The 17,660-nt window shown below is 42.0% G+C and overlaps 1 protein-coding gene across 1 annotated transcript in view; it reads left to right on the top strand.

Moving 5' to 3' along the window:
* Positions 1-15,567, top strand: part of CDK5RAP2 (CDK5 regulatory subunit associated protein 2) — a 69,152-nt gene extending 53,585 nt beyond the window's left edge. The window contains exons 30-39 of the mRNA XM_062505569.1: positions 2,643-2,759; positions 3,043-3,232; positions 3,436-3,557; positions 4,927-5,175; positions 6,189-6,278; positions 6,374-6,633; positions 8,886-9,032; positions 10,951-11,089; positions 14,000-14,046; positions 14,959-15,567. Of these exons, the coding sequence (XP_062361553.1) occupies positions 2,643-2,759; positions 3,043-3,232; positions 3,436-3,557; positions 4,927-5,175; positions 6,189-6,278; positions 6,374-6,633; positions 8,886-9,032; positions 10,951-11,089; positions 14,000-14,046; positions 14,959-15,018 (1,421 nt within the window). The 3' untranslated portion in view covers positions 15,019-15,567. The remainder of the gene's footprint in view (positions 1-2,642; positions 2,760-3,042; positions 3,233-3,435; positions 3,558-4,926; positions 5,176-6,188; positions 6,279-6,373; positions 6,634-8,885; positions 9,033-10,950; positions 11,090-13,999; positions 14,047-14,958) is intronic.
* Positions 15,568-17,660: the final 2,093 nt, after the last annotated feature.

Below are 17,660 nucleotides of genomic sequence, written 5' to 3' on the forward strand. Positions count from 1 at the left end.
CCAGAGCAGCTGTGGCTGCCCCTGGATCCCTGGCAGTGCCCAGGGCCAGGTTGGACACTGGGGCTTGGAGCAGTCTGGGACAGTGGGAGGTGTCCCTGCCATGGCAGGGGAATGGAGCTGATTGAACCCTAAGGTCCCTTCCAACCCAAACCATTCTGTCACTTGCATTCAACATTTTTGCTTTTAACTGAATGTTCTCGGTTTGTTTTCCTTTAAAACACAGGGCCAAGTTCTAACTTAGTTAATTGTTTATGGCAACCTGCTAAATTCATGATATTGAATTGTTTGTTCAAGAAAAGTTATTGCATAGATTTGTTCTTGTCTGATAAATATTGTATGGATGTATATACACACATCTGCCCACTGTTCTCAGCCTGTTATTTGTAATATTTAGATTCTTTAAGTATTGAAATGCCTCTGGGCTTCCAGTATCCTATAAATGACTCAAATGCTGGTAATGACTACATCATTCCTGTAGAGCTAAGGCTTGCAGTGCTAGTAGAACTAAAATAATTGCATCAATCATTTCAGATTAGGCTTCAGAATAAACTCAAAGGTTTAATTTTGAGTGTCCTACGTTTAAAATGTTCTTAACAGCAGTTAACATTAAAGGGGGGGTTGGTTGCTTTTTTTAACCCATAACTAGCTGATTTTTCTACTCAAACTTCTCTTCAGCTCTTGAATGCCTTTATTTTGCTTTCCCCGGGAGTGAATATTTCCTTCTTCATTGCTGTGATTTTCAATAGTGCCTTTCTTTCAGCTGGTATTTCCTTTGAAGCCTTCGAGGTATGCTTCCTTAGCACTCACTTTTTCAGCACAAAACAGAATGAAAACTCAAGTGTATTGCAATCGTGGGCCCTGATGCTCCACTTTCCTCTGGTTAGATGGACCTTTGCCTCTGTGGAGAGAGTAATTGATGTCAGCAGGGCTCTGCACAGAAGTAGCAGTCTCAATAGTGGGTCAAATTGTGGGATTGTGGCCCTATTACCACTGGCTCTACATTATCCCTTATTATGTAAGATAACCAATAGTTATGTTCTGAAGCCTTTCAGTAGAACTGTGATAGCATAACTTTTCAAATAGGATAAAGCTGGGTGATGGGCAGTAAATTAAATTAGAATCAAGATGAGACCATCAAGCCTTGCCACTTCAACTTGGATTGCTTTGTTACAGTCTGAAAGGAGAAAGCCTTTTGAGTTCACATAGCTGCCTCAACTCTTTAACATGCAGATAGTAAAATGCCATTAGTGCCAGGCTTCCAGAGCCTTTGAGTCTTTCAGCAGTGACAAGAGGTTCATATCATGGCACACTACATCCCAGTTAGGTAGTGGGTAAAAGCTTCAATTGGGATTACAATAAAATGAGATTACTCAGAGGAAGTGCAGCACATCAAATTGAATTGAACTGCCAGAGCTGAAAGGCATCCTCCTCATACATTCCCCTAATTTTTTTTTGCCAGCTGGTTATTTCTCTATTAACCAAATAGTTGACACTCACGTACTTATCTCAGGCTTTAAAGTGTGGGAGATACTGGGATAACCAATCAGCTGAAAAATGCTTTTAATTCCAGTGGGTCCTGAAGTGTTTTACTGACTGTGAGAAGGTTACAAAGAGCAATGACAACGACTTGACTTGCATTTCAGAGGCAGCACCTTGAGAGTGGGATGTGGCACTTTTCAGGCTGTGCTGCACCAGTGCACATCACTGGGAGATGACAAGCACCAGTACAGTGCATTGAGGATTGTCTGGGCTGGGATTTAACTGGCTGGATACAGGACTTAACACTTAGATTCATTTGGCTAGTGCAGTCAGATCCTCAGAGTAGGATTCATCACCCTTATGTTTGTCAAAGTCAAGACATTTAATTTGTGCCAGTTACCCAGAGCTTCTCGTGGAGGCACTGGAGGGAAATTCAGCTCTTGGAGGACAGGGGGTCTCATCCTCAGAGATGTGAGGAGAGGAGACACAGGGTGAGTTGACCTCTGGAGGGGCTTGTTCCTCCCCATGGCTGCTGATGGGTGATTAAGACTGGATCTCTTTTATGTAAATTTTAGAAACAGGGATTTAAGATGGATAAGTCTTCATCCCTGTGATCATAAATGGGCTCTGAGTTTGTAATCTGAGGCCAAGACAGTGACTCCAGCTTTATAGTCTTGCCTGTGTGGTAACAGATCTATCACCAGACTATTTCCAAGCCTCCCTGCATTAACCCCTGTGGATTAACTGGTAGAATCCCATTGTTCTTTCACTAAATACAGAGGAGTATGAGCAGAGCAAGACTGCAATACATGGTAAACCCTCCTACAGTTTTCTTTTCAAATCATAGCAAAGTCACAAAATACTCCAGCATTTTGTCCTGTTGGGATTTTAGCTGATAGGTAAAGACTGTCAGGGATAATTCTGCAATTTTAGTAATGGCTGCCCAGCAATGAGAGGCACTTATGCTGCACAGGGCTTTGGATTACTGGGCATTAACCTGAGCTGCATTTTAGCCTGTAGTGATAACCTTCAAAATATAGGGGAGAAATTGCTTTTATAGCATGTTTTTTTCTGCAATTTTTTAAATTGTTCTTGTCTGGAAAGTTTAATCTTTAATGACCTAGAGATGACTCATATATCATCTTTTATGTATATATTTATAGGTTCTGCAAACATTTTTATCCATGGCTCAGAGCAGCATAATTCCCTGACTTCTGAAATATATTTCCTGAGGAAACAAAATCAAGTTCTGAATGCAATGCTAGCTAAAGGATCTAGAGGTAAAAATGTTAACTGTTCTTTACAGGAGTAGCCTGCAACTCATCCTAGATCAGAAAACAATAAAATATTCACAGTCCACTCATTAAATTGCCTTATTCATTCTTTGCACCCCTGACATTCCATGCTCAACCATAAGCATTCAAGCTGGGATTAGCAATAATGTAGTACCACCTTTTTTTTTTTTTCTTTCTTTATAGTCTCTGAAAAAGCTGATTTAGTTAAAAATCATAGCCTTAGTGTCTCGTGGGCATTGCAGATACCTTGTGTTCCTTCTTGTTTCAGATAAACAAAAGGAAAATGAAAAGTTAAGGGAATCCCTTTCTAAGAAGAATGCCATCATTGAACATCTTCATGAGGACCATGAATGCGTCAAGAGAGAAAATGAAAAGTTGCAGAAGCAAATGTGCCAAAAGGAAGATGAAATCAGATACCTGACTTGTCAAATTTACAGCAGTCGCAATGAGCTGAACAGGTATTGATTCTGTCCACATTTAAACAGTCATTTAGAGAATTTGTCAGTGTGACAGGCATGTGTTTAGCCATGACATTAACATTAATGAGGGGCATGGATACATTCAAAAGGCAAGGGAAGAATTATGGAGGGAAAGAGGAATGGATTTTAGGGAAAAAAAACAAAATCAGAATTGAACTCAGCTGTTTTTTTGGACTTAACAGGTTGCAAACAGAAATAAATGTAAAGCAGCATCAGCTCTCTGAGAATGAGAAGTTGCTGCAGTCACTGCGGACTGAGGTCAAGGTTTATGAGAAGGTGGAAGAAGCAAGAAGGAAGGGGACAGGTATAAATGCACAATGTCTCTGTACCCTTTGCCCTTGCACCTCTTCCCTCTGAACATGCTCTTGTCAAAGGCCAGGAGGGCTGGGTCACTTTGCTTTGCTTCTGCTTGTGCCTGCTGTGCAAAGGGAGCTGACAGCCTGCTGCTCACATGCTTACTCCTCGGGGTGACTGCGAGCCTGAGATGTGTCACATGTTGACTAGACACCCCCAAGTTTCCTTTATACTTTTAGCTAAGCTAAAAACCAGAATTGAAGACTTAGTGGCTCAGGCTGGATGAGTTTCCTGGGGATCTTAGGTATTTACTTGTCACCTACAAACCTGCTGCTGCATCCTCCCAGCTCCTGCTTACCCTGCTAGCTTGGTGCTTTCTCTTGGCTGAAGGTGGGGGCACAGGCTTCTCCCTGGGGCTGGCAGAAGTGCTGGCACTGCTTTATCAATTAGGTGCTAAATAATTTCCTGTGCACTTTGCTGTCAGGAAAGGTGAGAGGAGGACTGGAGCTGGCCTGAGTTCTTCCTCCCCCTCGGAAGGAAGCTGTGTCACCACGTAGCTGTTGGTGTGCTGAGCTGGAATGGGATGCTGTTTGTTGCTGAAAAACCCTTACCACATCCAGCAAATTTCCCACTGGAGGTTCTTAGAAACTTACCTGCTGCTCCAAGTGTTACTCCCTGCTGCCACTGCTTTTCCTGGCTGGCTGCAGCAGAGGAGCCCAGTTGGCACAAGGCTTTAAGGCAGAGTTGGCTCAGGATGGAAGGAGTTCTCCTTACAGAACTCCTGATGTCATTAGAGAGTGGCAGCACCCTCCTCATGAGCTGAGCCCCTTCCCATTGCCAGGAGACCACCCTGACCAGCTGGATTTCAGCAGGAAGGAATGCATGGAGTTTGTGTACTGATCTCTTTCTGTGAGAAAGCAAACATAGCCCTTGCTTTTCTCAGGTTCAGATTTGTTCCTCTGGTTGCCAGGTGATCACTGTTTCCTTTTTCCTTCGATGTATAAAATTAAACTCTCAGTTCTACTCCATCCCTCCTCCACACTCTGATGTTCCCCATTCCTTTTCCTTTCCCCAGACTGTGCATTAATGCACTTCACATTTTGTAAATCTTCTTCATTCTCCTTTTGTCTAATTTTTTAGCTTTTGGCATGAGACAGTAGCTTTTATGGACAAAGTAAAAAACAATTTTCAACTCTTTAAATCTTTCAAGGGTAGAAGCAATTAAAACATGCTTTTTCTGTCAAGCCATTATCTTAATGCTGTTTGTAGTTAATTCTTAATATTCAGGATAACACTGGCTATAACTTAGTTGCTGAGTGTTCTAGTGGGTGATATTAATTGTTAGAGATGTTTGAGTGTTTCCTTTGAAATTCTCTCAGATCCCAGATGTGATGCCTCAGAAGAATTCCGGAAAGATCAGAATAATCCACTGGATTTACATGAACTGCTGGCTGAAATCCAGAGCCTGCGAGTGCAGCTGGAGAGGAGCATAGACACCAACAAGTCTTTGCATGAAAAATTAGAAGAACAGCTTTCCAAAGGGAAGAGAGAGGAAGTGGGACCAGTGTCAGCTGTTAATATCAACTGTGTGTTGAAGGCAGGCTCTCAGCCCTGTGCAGGACAGGATGGTACTGTGCTCTGTGTGCTTTTGGGGACTGCAGAACCTGTGCCTCGTTCTTTAAAGATGCTCTTACAGCCTTAAACAGCATCAGCTCTCAAATCCCTCTGCTCTTAGAGCTGGGGTGTGAAGTGCACACTGCACTGTCCTAGAGCCTCCAGCTGCTGCTTCCTGTGCATCCAAACAAAGCATTTGCAGAGTCTCTGGGATGGGAGGATGCCTACAATAAGTTCCCATATATTTTGCTTACCTGGGGGGGTTCTTTTTTCGCTGCTGAGCTCTATAGTGCTTGCTAAGGTTGATTGTGTATTACTCAAGAATGATCAATAAGTGCACTAAATGGGCTCGGGATAAATCAGCTGTCTCCTCTTTGCCCTTGAGGAATATTTTACCTTGATTTCAATCACTGTTAAGTGATGCTGTTTTAGCAAAGGAAGGAAAGTGTAATGTTTACACCCAGGGTTAGGTTGTTGTTCCACTATTGCTGTACATGGGATACAGAGGGCACGAGAATCTTCCTCCTTGCAGTGCTCTGCACAGTAACAGCTTTCTATACATCCAGATAAAACCACGTGGACCAGAAAGATACCTAGGAATGTCAGCAGCTGAGTTTTTTGAGATGTGCTTTTCTCATAGGTGCTTAGGAAATTTGGAAGTCCTGAAGCAGGAGTATAGAGACAATCTTTAGTCTGTTACAGCTGGGAAAGATGTCCTACTTCTTGTGGAGTTAATGGGAAGCTTATATTTGTTAATAAAATATGTTCATCAGGATGTATTTTAAATTTTTTAACTATGGCTTGATTTTGGGAGATACCTAGAATTTGGATAGATGCTCAGGTATAAAAATAGGTAAATACTGGAAGATCCATGGCACGATACTAGAAAAGTTAGCTGGTTTTCCTCGCTTCCAGAATCCAAGTGTAGCATCAGCAATAAAAAGAACTGAAGAACTGGGAGGGTTTTTTTATAAAATGGGCGTAAACATCCAGTAATACAACTTTCCTTCTCCCTTTTTATATGTAGAAAATCTCTGCGACTGCCCTGCTGCCAGGAGAAACATCTGTGATCTGCAGAAGCAGCAGAACAGACGCCGCATTTCAGCGGAGAAACCAGGTATGCCCAGACCAGGAGAAATCAAGCGCAAATTCTTTTTTTTTAATTTTGTGCGAGGATAAAAAACAAAAAAGGACCCGATTTTTCTGTCCCAGGTACTCAGGCAGCCCCTAAGGACGAGGTGGACAGTGCCTCTCTGTGCAGCAGCAGCTCGGGCTCCAGCAGGACGTGCACCCCACGCCTGGTGCCCGGCCATCGGATGTGGGCGGACAGGAACGGCCGGCACGTCCTGGGACTCATCGAGGACTATGATGCCCTGAGGAAACACATCTCAGAGGGGCAGCAGGTGCTGGCAGATATGGAGCTTGCACTCAGGGAGGTCTCTGGTACCAAGCTGCAAGAGCCTGGAGTAAAGGTGAGCTCTGAAATCTGCTAAAGGAGGGTGGGTTTTACCCAGAGGCACAAAGTAGTGCAAATGGAAGATTTGGCTGAATAACTCGGGATGCTTCAAGCTTGGCACGGTCATCCTCTAGATGGACTCAGTGTGGTCCTGAGTTAGTTAATTCTAGGCCTCCAAGCAATCTCACTTTCAGTTTTGGCTTTAAATGAGGTAAAACTGCCTGGTTTTGTTATGGAAATTGGTGTTTGGTGCGCTGGAAATGGTAAAAAAGCCAAACAGAAGCAGCAGCAGAAAACCCCAGGTAAAGTCTAAAACGCTGTAAAGTGAGTTTAAACTAGGGGTGTATAAAAGTAACCTAAGAATAAAAATAATTAAGATTTTCATATAGTGAAGGCTTGAGAGAAACCCAGGAAATATGAGACAATTAAAAGAATTGTGATACAGAGCTGATGAAGTTCTCCCCTTAGTTGAATTTAGCCTTTTAGTAACACCAGGTTATAACTGTACATTAAAGATTGATGTATGCTGATGAGGCCTGTTTCATATTACATTCATATTTCAGGGAAGATTTTTTTATCTTTTTCGACTTCCTGGTTATCAGTTGAACATTTAACAATATCATAAGCTAGTCCAGAAAGTTGAATATTTCATTAATGATCTAATACTGTCTTCTACCTAGGACTCAGTCTATCATCCTTTCTTCATTTTCTCACAGTGTTAGCCTCTCATGGTGCTCTTGCTTCAGTCTTAAGGATACTTAACCAATAAAATTGGTTTATTTTGTCTTGAATAACCTCAGTCCTTTTTGTCTGGGATAGGAGAGCTAGTTAGTGTTTACTTCTGCTAATTTTCTCTTACATAATATTAATTTTTGGACACAGTTAATGATGGCATATTTGGGGTGGTTTGAAAAGACAGATTTGCCTACAAGCTTCAATTAAAGGGCAGGAACAATCTGTGCATGTCTGTGGCATCTAATAAGGAACTAAGGAACTTAAACCCCAGCAGGAAGGGCCTGGATCAGGCATGGAAAACAGCAGCCAGTGGTAAAAATAATGAACCCCTGGCATGGAGGGTGCTCAGAGACACTTGACTGGAGGCAATTTTGAGGACAGATTATGCCAATGTTTAAAAAAAAAAATCCGTGTAGTGCTTTCCTGCCTTGGAGAGGCAAAGGAAACTAAGTGTCTAATGAAGGTCCTTTTCACCCCTATGATTTTATGATAATAAAAATGCTGTAAAAACCATGCTTGCTGCTCTTCAGAAAACAGAAGGTCTTAACTGCAGGGATAAACTCGTGCTACTTATTTCTGCAGTTATAATTAGTGAAGCTGTTGAAGATGCAGTCTGCAACAATTCTGAAATTCTTTTTGTGGTATCACATGTGTGCTCACACAGTCAAATGATGCCTGAATGACACTTAAGACTCTCTGAAGTATCATATATTTCCCAATGACCTAGTTAACATACTGATAATGACTGAAAAAGTAATCTAAGTTTTTAACTTGTTTTGTTGGTGTAAAGATAAAAGCAGTAAGTTTCACAATTTGCAGTTTCCTATCAAGCTTTACATCACTGAAGTTTCAGACTACTTAGCAAATGGGATATTTTATGTGACAGGAGGATTCTGGTTTGATAACAATGCTAAATAAATATTCAGATTGTATCCTGCATGGGGCAGGAACTGCAAATGCTTTTCTTTCATTACCCTTCCCCCTTCTGTAGCACCATTGCTTTGGTAATTCATTTGCTCCCCTCACATTCTTTCCCTCCTTTACTTCACATTTGTGCAATTTCTTCCATTTGGTTTTCTCATCTGTCAGAGGAGGGAAACATTTTATGTGTACCCTGATAGTTATTTTAGCATTAAATGGAACAGTTTAAAGGGTCTGCTAAGGAGGAAACATCTATATTGCTTAAATTGATGTCTGTAATCATTGACTTTCAAATAACATGACACAAAATGCAAATGAAGAAAGAAGAGAGTTGCCAGCTGTTACCATGTGGCATAGCAAATCTAGTAAATATAATCTATTGTTAATCATGGTTATTGATTAGGATAAATCCCCTCCCTCGCTGAAATTCTCAGATAATACATAATTCAGCAGCCTTTGTTAACTAACAAATTAGTTTTTATGGCACACAATGGCTGCGTACATTATCTTAAATATGAAATCCTACCAGCTGGATTAAACCCATTAATTAAGATTACATTTTCATAATGGTTTAAGTATAAAATATAAAATGTCTCTAATCCTGTGATACAGGTACCAGAACAAGCATCCCTGCATGGCTTTTCCACCAACACTCACACAGTACAGCAGATTTTAGAAGAGGCTGCACGTTCCCTGAAGCTTCTCTGGAGAGTTTCTCTTCCCCTGAAAGCTGCTCATGGTACTGCTCAGGGCATTCAGGTACTGCTGGGCTGCTGCTGGGCTTGCATGCTTGGGTTTGGGGTGGTTTTTTGGACTTTGGGAATGTCTCCAGGAAGATGCACCAGTTACAGATGGGTCATTTGGGAAAATCGTTGGAGAATCATGACCCAGTCTCTGGACACGTGGATTTAGTGTAAGGCTGAGTATGTCCTGATCATGTTGGATGGCCAGGCATTCATTTCCAGCATACTTTGTAAAAAAGATGGAATATCTAATCCTGTTATGTGAGTGGCAGGAAATCCAGGGAGGTGGCAAATGCTCCACCTCAACAAGAATAGGTTTGGGCTCCCTGTTAGTTGAACAAAATTCAATTTGATTATGTGTGTGTATTGGTAAGAAGAGAAACATCAGCAACTTTGATGTAATCTCAGCTACATTTTCTTTTATGTTGTTGATGCCAAAACTGTAAAAGAAGCTTTTGTAAAAGTGTGACAGAACCCCAAGACAAGTTTTATAACACTTTAACTAAAAAGGATTACACTATGCAAATGAATAAAAGTAAACTAAATGAAGAATGAATTATCTCTGCTGTCAGAATACCACCACTCAGCATTGAAACTATTTCAAACCCTGGCTTTAAAATAAATCTAAAATGATTTCACTGAGGTTTTTGTATTGTTTATTAAGGGAAGCAGGGTATTTCTGACAAAAAAAACAAACCCAAAAAAACCTCAAACTTTGGGAAAACAGACATTTTCTCTATAATTTCATAACATTTTTGGTGATATTTTTTAGCATCCTTAAATATACAAAATCACAAAAGCAGTGGGAGTGAAGTTTGCTGTCTGATACATTCACTGATGTTCAGCTCCAGATTTGGGTTGCCTTGGCACGAGTGTGTACTTCCATTTTTATCCTCGTGTGTGTAATCCATGCAGACAGCTCCATGCTGGCCTGGATTGCAGGGACTGAACATCTCTCACCCACCCAGGGCTTTCAGGATGTGGGGGATGCATCTCCTGCTTTTCTGTCACTGATCTGGAGCCTTGATTTGGATCAGTCACTTCTGAAAGGCTGATCTTAATGTGTGTGGGGATCTGAATTCTCAGGATGCTCCTAATTAGAGCCTAATAGAATCTTTTCTGGAGTTTCTTATCCAACACCCCTGATCTTAAGGATATTAGATTGCTCCTGGTGTCTTAAATGCAAAATATGAAAGAATCTCTCTCTCTTGAAGTTTGGATTCTGAAATACTCTTGAGTATTCAGTATCTTCTCTGCAGCCCTACAGGAGTTGTGAGCAATCAGTTCTTCTGCAGAGATAAATAGTGGGGGCAAATTCCCCAAGTTTTGTGTTTTAGCAAGTGGCACAACAAGGAGAAAAGGTCCAAGCTTAAATTTGCACAAAGACCTAAATCAGTGACACGGGCAGATGTGACAGGGCTTCTCACAGTCCTGTTTTACATGTCACTGTCCAGAAATTAGTGGGGATTGGTGGTGAAAACTGAACCTTAATCATGATACTGTCAAATAGTGTTGCAATTAAACTGTCCCAATGCCCTTTATCCCTGTGATAAAGGCAGCATCAGCCATGAACAGAACACAAGGAGGAAGCTGGAATTCTGAACCTGGCAGACAGGGCACTGATCCCTTGGCACTGGCCTTCCTTATCTTTCCTAGTTTAGAACAAAATCAGGCACCAGTCTAACAGACTTTGCTCAGTCTAATAGAAAAATTACTTGCACTAAATTCCAGCTACGAGTTGTAGTTGTATCACAGAATCTCATGTCATGGGAGGTGTGAAGGGGGAAGGCCAGGAGTCAGTGGTGGTCCTTCACTCCTTTGAGTTGTAGGTACTCCAAGGAAACTCGAGAGTACTTGCAGAAAAGTATTGAGCAATTCCCAATGTAGGAAATACTTTTAGCTAGGAGTTTAATATCTTTCTTCTCTCAATTTAGGATGAAGGAATGAAAGCAGAAATATTTAGGTTACGTAAGAAACTGTCTGAGCAAGAGAAGAAGTTGCACAGCACAGTGAAACGCCTGCACTCCACAAACCAGCTGAAAGAAAACATGGAGAGAGTCATCATTGACCAGTGTGAGTGTGTGCTTTAGTGATGATTCTGATTTCATTTCTGTAGTCTGTGGTTACCTTTAAAATGGGTGTTCCCTCGTGTGCTCCAGCTGTCACGAGCAGGCTCAGGCTGTGCTGAACTGATGGAGCCTCATTCCAGTGGGTAGAGGTTGCCCTAAAAGATGAGAATATCATGGGAAGCTGTTCATGGTTTTATACAATCCACTGATCATGTTTCAATCCATGCAGCTGCCACTAATTCCTGCTGGGGTTATTCCATTTGGGATACTCTTATTGCTATTTTACAACACTTCTGGACAGACAAATGTTTGCTGTAAACATTTTCAGTCAAAGTTTTGGACGTTGTCAAAACTGTGATTTTGCCTCATTCTTAATAAATGTGGAACTAAGCTTTTACATTTTCTGAGGTACTGCTCTGCAAGGAGCTCTGTCAGTGCTCTGCACAAACTAAGAAGTGCATGAGAGCAAACTCAGAATAAGGGAAATGAAAACTTGCTATGAGTAATTTTTTTTAAGAAAAATTAGGGCATGCTGTGGAATTATATTTTACCCTTAGTGGCCCATGTCTAGAAAATTATCTGGAAACATGAAAACAAGTGGGACACAGGGAGTATTGTGGCTCTGTTAAGCCAGCTGTCTGTTTGAAGAGATCCATCTCTGCTGCTTTAGACCTTCCTCACTCACCAGAAGAGATCTGAATGGATCTCCTCTACCTTCCTGCTGCAGCAGTATGTGTATTGTGGGAGGAGGAGTTCATTTTCTTCTGTAAAAAATAAGAATTCAAAAGATCCATTCTTACCTCCTCTAAAAGTGGTGGGACTGAATGGCTCATCAGTCCTTGCTGGAGTGGCACTTGTGTTACCAGTAATTAATCTAGACTGGGAAATTTTCCACACCATACAAACTTATAAAAAATCCATAATATTATATGTTACTCAAATCAGTTAAATGCAATGTAGAGTGATAAATGTTATTTTGCTCCATAGCCTGTAATTTTTATATCTAAGGCCCATATATCTTCTGCCTGCAGATTTTTGTTGTTTCAAGCATTTATGGGCTGGTGTTTGGTCACTTCTTTGAAAATTGCTATATTATATGTGTACAAATTACTTGTATTAAATCATAAATTACGTTTTGTTAAGGTTGTAGAGCCAAAATGCTCGGATGTAAAAATCAAAGCTATTCTATTATGTCTTTCCAAAGACTATCCCTGGGGTAGATTCAGTGATCTGGTTTGTCCAGTTCGTGTCATCTCAGACACACTGGGTAATTTCAGAGCTAGGCCAGGTATAAATCAACAGAGATTTTACCCTTATAGCCAAAATGTCCCTGAGCCACCCCACCCACCCACCCACCCACCCTTCCCTAAAGCAAACATGCCTGTTGCCCTAAATTTGCTCACTTTCTTTTCAGGGCATTCAGCCTCCTCTGAATGAGGTGCTGAGAAACTGAAACCTGCATTTTGTGAAATCCCTGTAATGCAAATCTGTGCTTGGAGAGCAGCAGCTGTGCCAGCAGTGGCACAGCTGCCAAATCCTCGTCGTCGGCTGAATTTAATAGTTTTGATTTAGAAAAATCTGGTTTGCCAGGTGAAATGAGTTTAGTAGCAGAGCTTTTCTGAGCAGACAGCGCTCTGCCACACAAATAGAGCTGGATGTGATTTTCTCCAAGTTTCATTGATTATGGGAATTATGGATGTCGAGTTGCCTTTGTCTTAGAGTGATTTCAGAAATGTTTCTAATTTGCATCTGTACACAAATTCCTGGCCAAGTCTACAGCAAAACTGGGGGGCCACCTGAAGGTGCTGGATTTTTTCAGGTTGCTTACACTCAGTTTTGGGATTTCTTCCCTTGTCCTTTTGCTAGCAAGGAAGGAAAAGCACTGCAGTAGGTGACCTTGCTGCCTTCACTCTGCACACATCCTGGTACCTGCCTGCTCCAGTGAGGATATTCAGGTTCCCTCTGTTATGTAGCTGAACATTCCTAAATATATTTAGAGGCAGAGACTGGAACATTCTTGTGGCTCAGAGTCTTCTGTGTGCTCTCTCTGGTGAGAGAGCTCATTGCTTATAAACCTCATCTGAACCTCTGAGCATGGAACAATGCAGTGCCAAATTGCAGTAATCTGCCAGGGGTGTAATTATCTCGTGACAGCTCTACCCTTGGAGTTGTTGGCTTCTTATTGTTGCAATGAAAAATCTTTATTATGGCTAAATTGTTTATTTTTGAGACCGGAATATCAAATTGGTGCTTGTGAGTGGTGCATTTCAGCAGTTACAGAACTGACACAGATTAGAGACTCACATATTTAACCTGACATTTCTAAATACCACTTCTGTTTGGAAACACCCCCTCCTCCATTCACAGGTCTCCTGCTGGCCCCACAGAGACAGACAGGGCTGGATGAGTGGAGAAACCTGGAACCCTTCAGAGCAGGCCACTGGTTTTTGATTTCCCCATGGCACAGAGGTTGCTTTGTCCTTGAACTGACTCCTTTTGCCATCTGTCCTCTTCCCCCCTGCTAACTGCCCTCCCCAGCCCAGGCAGGAGGATACTTAAAGGATCAAAGTGGAGTTAGACCATGCACCATCTCCCCTTCAAATGAACAGAAGATCTTCCTGTGTGACTTGGGTAGAGGGACGAGCGTGGCAGGGGCTGTGCAGATCTGGGGTGGTACCTGCACTGCTGAGCTTTGCCCATTTCGTGTGGCAGAAAAACTTCAAGAACACTTCCAGGATGCTTAGGTTTGAAAAGCAGCTTGTGGAACACAGGCCAGCAGCAGGAAATGACATTCCAGGGGTGGCACTGCTCTGGACCTGCAGTCCTGAGGGAATCCTCCTGCTCAGACATTGCTTTACATTTGGTCGTTTAGAAAGGCTTGCAGTATTCTTTTTAATCTCCTCTTTCTTTCCAGTGGTTCTAACACATGATGTCTTGAAGAAGGCTAGAGGAAACCTGGAAGTGAGTAAAATTTTTTGCTTGTATTGAATTCCTTGTTCTCTGCTAGTCAGAAATACACAGTGCTGTGTCAGGAGGATTTTGCAGAATTAGTCTGATTTGCTTTTAGGTTTGCTACCTAATCAAGCCTGGGTGACAGCAGTTTAGTGTGATAAATAGCCTGCTGTGTTTGATGGCTGAATTAAGAGTTTTATGACTGACCACAAAAACACCTAAACCCTCTCCTTCCTGATGCTTTCCCTACATTAATATTCATGTCTGTCATCATCTTCCAGCAGTTCATTTCCAGGAGATCACAGCCTGATAGCAGGAGTTCACACAGACACCCTTGCTAAAAGCTGGAGCTGTGTTAGTCACTGGTGGTGCTTTTGTTTTTTAACCACAGACCCAACAGGGGAAGCTTTTGGAAGCAGCTCTCTGCTGGTGCAGGGTGTTCAGTCACTGGAGTGTTTCAGTAATCACTGCTCACATTGGATTTCACCCATAAGGTTCAGACTTCACTCCCAGAAGGATGCAATGCTTTCCTTGACTCTGAAATCCCATCCTTGTCCCCACACCCCTCCACTCTGAATAATTGCACAATTTAAATTTTCCTCTAACCTTTTCCATGCATCCCTTCTCCCTCATCCCCATCAGCATCAACGTTTCCCTCTGCAGCTGCTGTGCTGTTCTCAGCCCTAGCTGAGCTAGAAAGTGATGACATAAAACAATCTTTCTGCTTACTGAAGTCTTAGCACTTTAATTTGGGGATCTCATGAACACAGGAGCTCCTCTTTGCATATCCTTGTGCACTAGGATGGGTAGGGACAAACTGTGGGCATTGAAGAACTGAATAATGATAATGATAATAATAATAATAATAATAATAATAATAATAATAATAATAATAATAATAATAATAACTTTTCTAACCAGGTTCCACCAGCTGAGAATCAAAAATCACCTTCTTACACCAGCAAAAAAAGGATTCTCTGAAGGAGAAAGTTCTGCTAACAGAGACTGGTTTTGTGAGTGTTGTTTGCTTTGTGCTGCCTTAATATTTATTGATGTAAAAAATGTTTGTTCAGCTCTTTTAATGCAATCAGCCTTTGACCAAAAAAAAAAAAAAAAGACAGAAAAAGACACCTTTTGGTAAATAACTTATTTAACATTTTCTCTAATGTAAAGATGGTTTTTAATATTTATTACAGAAGCAAGGTACTGCAGGTACTGAGGAAAAATCCAGATTTTTTTTAAAGTTGTCACATTTGAAATTTTATATTCGTACTTGTCATGTTTTAAAACTATTTGTTGTTGTAGTCTAACAGATCCTGAAAGAATCGAGAATGTGATCCACCTTCCATTGTTTCTCTCCTGTTAAAAGAATGTAGGTTAAAAAATATATACTCTGCCAATAATCACTGTTTTTTAGCAATGTGAAGAGTGTTAAATATCTTAAAGCATTTAACCATCCCTGGAAGGTTCTTCTGGAAGCTGCCTGATGCTGGGCTTTGTGTTAGGTACTTAGATTGATGCTGTGTCTGAAAATGTTACTTTGGATCAGACAATTAAAATGAAAAGCCATCACAAATGTGTTTGTGTTATTTTGTTTTAAACCTCAGACTTGGGGCTTTACTGACCAAAGCAGCCACATCAGGTCATTTCTTTCCTGAGTGACAAAAAGTGAACTGGGAAAACAGTTCAGTTTAACATTAGCAGGGCCATAATTTGAAGTGATTTTTGGTTACAAAAGCAGAGTTTGTGGTGCAAGCATGACTTGATTGAACTGTTTTTCCCCTCAAGCTGATGCTATCATTGTACAAGGAAGTTTGCCCTTGGCATCCAAGCACTGGGACTGGGGGATCCTAATACAGAATTGGGGTTATACTGGTCCTTGCATTTTGCCCTTTTGCAATGGGCTGCCACAAAATTCTGAGTTTGTGCTCTGAGGTGCTGTGTCCTGTGCCCTGCACAGCACTTGGGGGCTGAAGGGTTGGAAAGGACCTTAAAGCCCATCCCATCCCATCCCATCCCATCCCATCCCATCCCATCCCATCCCATCCCATCCCATCCCATCCCAGGGACACCTCCCACTGCCCCAGGCTGCTCCAGGCTGGCCTTGGGCACTGCCAGGGATCCAGGGGCAGCCACAGCTGCTCTGGGCACCCTGTGCCAGGGAAGAAATGGGGTGCCATTCCCAACTCTCCCAGGGAAGAAATGTTTCCTAACACCCAGTGTAAACCTCCTCTGTCTCATTTAAAGCCGTTCCCCCTTGTCCTGTCACTTGTAAATAGTCTCTCTCCCATCTTTTCTGTTTGCTCTCCACTGGTTCTGCAAAGATCACCCAGAACCTTCTCTTCTCCAGCCTGAGCAGCTCCCAGCCCTTCCTCACAGATGTCCCAGACTCTGCTCCTTAGCCCTTGGGATGGGCTCCCCCATTCCTTCCTTCTCCACAGCCACTGTGCAGGTGGGTTTCTTCTTCTGGGAGAAAGCCACCCTAAAGCCTTGCACATCCTCTTCCCATGGTCCCTGCTGGGTCCTGCTGCTCCATTTCCTTCTCTCAAGTACAGAAATGGATTTTGTGGGGGTCCCACAGCCTTCCTGGAGGCGTCGTGTTCTGGAGATGTTGTGTGCCCTGCAGAGCCCATGTCCCTGAGTTTTCCTGGAATAAATTCCCAGTGTCTGGGAGGTGTCCCTGAGTTTTCCTGGAATAAATTCCCAGTGTCTGGGAGGTGTCCCTGAGTTTTCCTGGAATAAATTCCCGGTGTCACATCCCGGGAGAGGCTCAGCCTGGAGCCTGCAGGGGGAGCCAGACCCATTCCTCTGGATTCGGGAAAATCGGGAAAAGTTAAAAATAAACTCCGCGAATTGGGGAAAACGGGGGGGGGGAGGTAAGGGAAGAGCGTGCAGTCAAACTTGTTCTTCAGTCTCTTCACACATTATTGTCCTCACAGCTCACTAAAAACGTCAAGTTAATTTTACTAAGTAGCTAAATTATAGACACTCAGATGTAATCAGAATCCGCTATACATTTCAACTTTCAAAATTAATCATCCTGCGTTTCTGAGTTATCACACCTGAAGGAAACAGCTGTACTGCTATATATAGCATTCCCATGACTCTTGGTCTTGCAGCCTTTTATTCCCTCCACACCATCTGCACTTAAAAATAAATAAATAACCAGGTTAAACGTTTCCCTTTCCCGAGATGATTTGCCACTTACTTCTTAATGGTCCCTGTTGTGCCCTCTCAGAGATCTTCTGACCCCTTTTTTCTTCTGATAGGCTCTAATTGCTGCACCCAGTTCATACCTGGGCAGGTCTCACCACTGAGATTGGTTAAAAAAAAAAAAAGCAGGATATCATTACCTCTTTAAAAACAGATGATCCTACAAGATCAAAGTATTTCATCTTAATGAGAAGTGCCTCTTAACCACACACAATTTACTGGGCTGGTTTAAAAATAATTAGAAAAAAAAAATCCAGGAAAAAAGCTCACCAGATGGTGGCTGTGGAAGACAAAGCTTACCAAGTGTTAAACTTTTTTCCCATTAAACAAAATTAAATTTTCCTTTAAAAATAATTATGCAGGAGAAAAATAAGCAGCATAAGCAAATGGAATTATAGGAGGGGCTCATT

Source organism: Cinclus cinclus, chromosome 19, assembly GCF_963662255.1.
Source record: "Cinclus cinclus chromosome 19, bCinCin1.1, whole genome shotgun sequence".
NCBI classification, from domain to species: Eukaryota; Metazoa; Chordata; class Aves; order Passeriformes; family Cinclidae; genus Cinclus; species Cinclus cinclus.